The 6,070-nt window shown below is 38.5% G+C and overlaps 1 protein-coding gene across 1 annotated transcript; it reads right to left on the bottom strand.

Annotated features, from left to right (window-relative positions):
• Window positions 1-294: 294 nt before the first annotated feature.
• tas2r202 (taste receptor, type 2, member 202) lies at window positions 295-1,272 on the bottom strand. Its single transcript, XM_067412839.1, has one exon. The coding sequence runs from the start codon at window positions 1,267-1,269 to the stop codon at window positions 295-297; it is 975 nt and encodes a 324-aa protein (XP_067268940.1). The 5' UTR covers window positions 1,270-1,272.
• Window positions 1,273-6,070: the final 4,798 nt, after the last annotated feature.

Consider the following 6,070-nt stretch of genomic DNA (forward strand, 5'->3'; position numbering starts at 1 on the left):
GGGGATGAAAAAAAAAGGAGTGGGTGGATTTTTTACCATCATAGGGTGGTGGTGTACATACACTGCCAACACATTTATATTCAAACACCATGTAAAAGTGATTTTTACATAATAGCTTCCCTTTAAATGCTCAAGCTCGTAAAGCAGGATAGATTCTGATATGCAGTCAAGGTTTCTCTGTGCCATCGCTGCAGTTGTGGACTCTGTCATTCTTTAATATCTAGAATAAAAAAAAAAAACAATATCTTTGTTGTTACAGTTATCATCCTTGGTGTGAACGGGCCTTAACTCCGGTTAGTGCCCGTGGCTGTGCTCATGCTCGTGCACGACCTCTTCGACCTTCATGCGGCTGAAACAAGGGTACTCATCTAAGAAGAGGTTATAGGAGGCGATCAGTTCCTTCCAGTAGCTCTTTTTCCCGTAAACCAGCACAAACGCGCTGACCGTGGTGTAGATGCTGGCGAAGAGAATGGTCAGTGCGAGTGTGTTCTTCCTCATCAGCACCACCGTCATCTGTGTGTAGATGTCCACGGCCACAAAGCAAATGTACACGATCACCAGGCTCAGGGTCATCTTTATGACCCGCATCTGCGTGCCTAACTTGGGCCCGTGGGCACCGTTGGAGCTGGCCTTCATGTCCAGAAGATGTTTCGCCAGGTGGTATGAGATCGAGATGCTGCATTTGACCATTATGATGCCTGGAATGATGTCAGAGATGATGACGTAATAGAAGACGTAGGCGAGTCCGGTCGTATCGGTGGGCATGATGGACCCGCAGTCGCCCAATCCGTGGGTGGTGCCGTTGTAATAAGTGAGAACGCTCAGCAGGGGAATGCAATTGGCGAAGCCGCTCACGAAGATCACTGCCAGGGCCGTGTGGACGTGCTTGACGATGGCCTCCTGGATGCGTGTGTAGCAGTGGACGGGCTCCATCACCAGCTTTGTGCCATAGTAAAAGGTCAGGAACGCCGTGCTCCAGAATATGATGAGCTTCATGCTGAAGATGAGCACCAGCAGGATGGCCCCTGTCAAGCTGATTCGGCACACGGTGTCAATAATATCCATCGTCTGCCATAAGTAAGTGAGAACCTGCTGGGAGATGCTGGCCAGAGCGATGGCCGTGATGATGAAGTCGGCAGGGTTGAGCTTGTGCTTCTTCTGGTAGCTTCTGTGGTTGACCAGAAGCAAGTACATGTTGAAGAAGATGGTTAGAATTGCCAAGAAGCCGGTCAGCAGCCAGGCCGCGAGTTTGTCCACAGACGACAGCATGATCGATGGCCAGACTGATGGTCTCAACATAGGAAAGAAAAGGAGATCTCTTTAAAATATCTTCAATGAGATTACATTCTCAAGTAGATGTTTCTCCTAAAAAGACCTTCTGGAGCTATAGAAAATAAGTCAAACAGTGTATTTCTTGTTAAGTAAAATTTATAAAAAAAAAAAAAAAAAAAGTTAATTGAAATAAAGCTAAAATCAAATAAAATATAAATGTTAGGTTAACTTAAATAAAATAAAATAAATACTGGAAAACTGAAAATATAAAAATAAAAGCTTATTCAAAACCTTAATAAATACTAGTAATGTATATATATATATATATATATATATATATATATATATATATATATATATATATATATATATATATATATATAACTCTCTTCATCACAGCACCAGTGGGCGGGATATATTAGGCAGCAAGTGAACATTTTGTTTTTAGCAACACAGGCCAAATTATGATTGCTAGATGACTGGGTCAGAGCATCTCCAAAACTGTAGCTCTTGTTTTTCACGGTCTGCAGTGGTCAGTATCTATCAAAAGTGCTCCAAGGAAGGAACAGCGGTGAACCGTCCACAGGGTCATGGGCGGCCAAGGCTCATTGATGCACGTGGGGAGCGAAGGCTGGCCCGTATGGTCTAATTAAACAGACGAGCTACTGTAGCTCAAATTACTCAAGAAGTTAATGCTGGTTCTTATATATATACATTATATAATGTGTATGTATATATGTATGTATGTATATACTAAAATATACCAAAGTCTGCTGCTCGTTTTATAGCTCTCTTACTGGATTAAAACTACTCACTCATTTGTTTTTTTATTTCTTCAAAGGAATTTTTGGAGAAACATGAGACAACACTGATGCATGAATCAATATGAGCACATACGTTTTTAAAAATTTGAACCTGAAAAATAAAAATGATAAATGTTGGCAGCTCAATGAAATAAAAGGTTAAAGCCGAATCACTCATAATTTTTTTTTTTTTTAAAGAATTACAAATTAAAAGACAACAAAATGACAAAAAATATAGAAATCCTGAGCCTATCCAAAATATACCATACATAATCAGAATAACACTGGTCACAAACAGTAAAGATACCAAAGCACTCAAGATCAATATCAGCTTTTTGCACAAATATGCCGTGCGACTTGTTTTGTGCTCCAGGGTCACATTTGTGTGCTTTAATTTAATCAAATAAGAAAAAAAGTAGAATTTACATTTAACACAACATTGATACATTCAACATAAACACACACATTGTCCCTGTGAACATGCACACACATACAGTCAGTCACATTTCCTTCAAAAAGAACATTTCAGTACCTTATTTCGCAGGTCTCAAATATTTTCCCTCATGGTCACTGCTTGAGCTCCTCGTGCATTTAGGGGATAAAATACCAGGAAAAGATGTTCTGTTGTCATGGTTATTTTTTATTTTCCGAAGTAATTTTTTTAGGAAGAAAATTGAAGCTGATTTGCTATGGTTGGTGCTGAAAAATCTTAACAATAGACAAGTGATTTTTATACACCAGTTTTGAAGGGCAATTTCCATATGCTGACCATAACCATATTTAAAGCAGTGTTTTTTATGGCACAGAAGCATGACTAGTCATTCTATCCTCTAAGCTGACCAGACATTGCGGTACAATTCAAATAGCTATTAGAGGCTGAAGGGAATATTTCTGCTTCAGTATTCATTCATCAAGATTTATTTCCTTTTTTATGCAAAGCTTTATGTTGTCAGACACAATTTCATTTGCTAACAACAATCTGTGTTTACGTTGATGATTACAGCATTTGTACAGTCCAGTTAGTGAGCGTTATTAGGGGCGACAAGTTCTTTTCTGAGATGGGGGAAACAAAACAAATCTGTCTCTCTTACAGTGAACCTCAGAGTGACTGTGTTAAATGATTCACACAGTTGTGGCCAAAAAGGTGGGAAGTTTTAATAGCTGTATATGTTTGTTGCACATACAGTATTAATGTCCTATTTCTGCAGGATCTACATCAGTGGTGGAGGAGCTCCAGCCCTGCACATTTTGTATGTCTCCCTCATCTAACTGATTCAACTCTTGAGCTCATTAGTAGAGACTGCAAGATCTGAAATGGGTGTGTCAGATATAGAGAGACAGGGCTGGGGGTCCTCCAGGACAGGTTTGAGGACCACTGATCGACATCCCTTGAAGCAGGAGTGTCCGACCCTGGTCCTGGAGGGCGACCACCCTGCAGATTTGAGCTCCAACCTGAATCAAACACACCTGAAGGCTGAAGCAGGTAATCATGGTGTTCAGGGCTGCTTGATATGGTGTGTCGGAGCAGGTTTGGAACTGGAATCTGCAGGAGGGTAGCCCGCCAGGAGCAGGATTAGTTCACTTCAAAATGTATATTTCCTAATAATGAACTCACCCTCAACTCATTCAAAATTTTCATCTCTTTCTTTCTCCAGTCAAAAAAGAAAGAAAAAAAGAACATTCCATGATGGACTTTAATGTGCTGAAGGTTCAAATCAATGCAGTTTGAAAATTTAAAAATGTATGAATTAGCTTACTCAAATATTTCAAGATCAGAGCAATTAAAATGTTTAATTAAAAAATAACTTAATGAAACTTTACATTTCTTAACTTTGAGGCAACTGATTGATCACAAATAACTCCAAGCACAACTAAGCAATATGTTTAGCTCATTTTTAATCGTATTTAAAGGGCGAAGATGCCAATTTTCCTACACCGGACATAATTTTATAACAAGGCTGAGATTTTAGTATGTCCTATATTAATCCTTGTTCCTTTGCCATATGTTGAAAGGCACCTGCGCAAACCTCCTGTTGTCATTATGAAATCATTTTGTAAAATTATTCAGATGTGCTCAATGTAAATCCAAGCCAAATTCTGTGGTGGACAAACTGCTTTGCCTTCTTCACCCGTCCTTCCTGTGCTAATGCACCCAGAGGTTTTATTTGACTAGCACACACACCGCCACCGAGACTCGTAATGAGAAGATGGAGTCCTGAGAAAGACGTCCACCTCATTCACAAGACAAATACAGCTCGTCTGGCCTTCACGACGCACCTTAATTGGAATATTCACGTTTAATATGCAGGTGATAATATGGCCACGTAAGCGCGTTGCTCTTGAAGAACGTTGGTGCTTTCTTGTTCCTTTTCTTGAAATCATTCAAACACCTCCAGGCTCCAGCAGTCCTTGCCTTGGGCCAAACATCTTCTCGTTTCCTTAGTAACCCAGCAGTCGTTTTTCTCTGCCTCTTGTCTGATAGTGAGAATACTTACATGACCCTGACATTTTACCCACAGATCCGTCAGATTTAAGCCTCGGATAATCAGGAGAACCTACGATATTCTGTTTGTGCACCTGAACATCTCATAAAGCATGGAAGCTGTAATGGGTATTAAATAATAAATCACCATTGTACATGTAGAACCATGCAGAATTTATTTACTTGGACAGCTATATGGTCACTTTTGGATAAGATAAGATTAATGGTACATTTTCATGCTGTTATCATATATGTCTTATATATGTTTTTTTTTTAAAGACAAATCAAGTTACTTTATAGCACTTTATACAAAACGGTGTAAAGAGTGATAAACAGGAAAGTGATTCAAACAGAATTCCATCATATGAATTAGTCAATTAATATTCTTTCATTTTAATTAACTTTTTCAACTTTAAACTAAGCACAGGGTTATTTTTAAGTAAGTTCACTGTCTTAATTTGTGGATGTGTTCACTTCTAACATGAAAATGTATTAGCTATTTATTAAAATACATTCCATTTCTCTCATTACTTTCCTTCTATGCTCAAATATATTTGATGGAAAATCAGCTATAGGAAATAGTTCCTTCATTATTCTCTTTTAATGCTCAAACATATTTCAGTTGTTATTTCATTTATAGATTTTTCATGTGTGGGTCTGTTTCCCTCTGAGTAAAAATCCCTTTACTAAAATCAGTCATACAGATGTCTTTCTACCAGGAAGTGACATCATTCCCGAAGGACAAACAGCAACAACACAAACGTCAGTAAGTACATCAATAAATTGATAAATGTTTTGTTGAGAAACATTTGAGAAAGTGAATGCATGTGTACAGTATCAGTATATTAGATCTGTGCATTTACTCTTAAAGTAGCCTAATTTTCCTGCGGCTGTCTGCTTTTTTTTTGAACATTAATCAAACAAGAGCACAGAGAATAAAACACACTGCTCTTGACTGAGTAACTTTTGCTAGCTTTATTAAATCTGTACCTGAGAACTACTGTCGAACCGACCTGAAAAGCGCTTTATATTTCTTTTGTATCTTTTTTATATTGTATTTATTTGTGGTTTTGCTTTTAACCCTTTCATGCATGGCGTATACTACAGTGGACAGATATTTGGAAGCCATTTTGAACCATTGAAGTTTCATGTCCCAAACACCAAATGGCGGACCCCCAAAGTATTGTCTACGATTCCATTTAATTATTAATCCTTTTATTCTCGAAAACCAGACTGGATCAATTTTATTTATTTATTTTTTTAATAAATGTTTTACATTTTTGTTAGTTATAGGCTAGTAGTTTTTAGACTGGGTAAACCCAGCCTGATCTGCCGGTGATTTGATTTCGCCCGGCAACTCAGTCTGGAAACCTGTACATTAATTTCTACTGCTCCTGTTACACTTTTGTGGGAACCAATCACAGACTGGCTTATCCACCTGGTGCGCTATTGGCGGGTTTAACATGATGACGCGATGGGTCTTTTCCAGTTGATCATGCCTCTTGTGGTCTTA

The sequence above is a fragment of the Pseudorasbora parva genome, chromosome 13, assembly GCF_024679245.1.
Source record: "Pseudorasbora parva isolate DD20220531a chromosome 13, ASM2467924v1, whole genome shotgun sequence".
In the NCBI taxonomy this organism is placed as follows: Eukaryota; Metazoa; Chordata; class Actinopteri; order Cypriniformes; family Gobionidae; genus Pseudorasbora; species Pseudorasbora parva.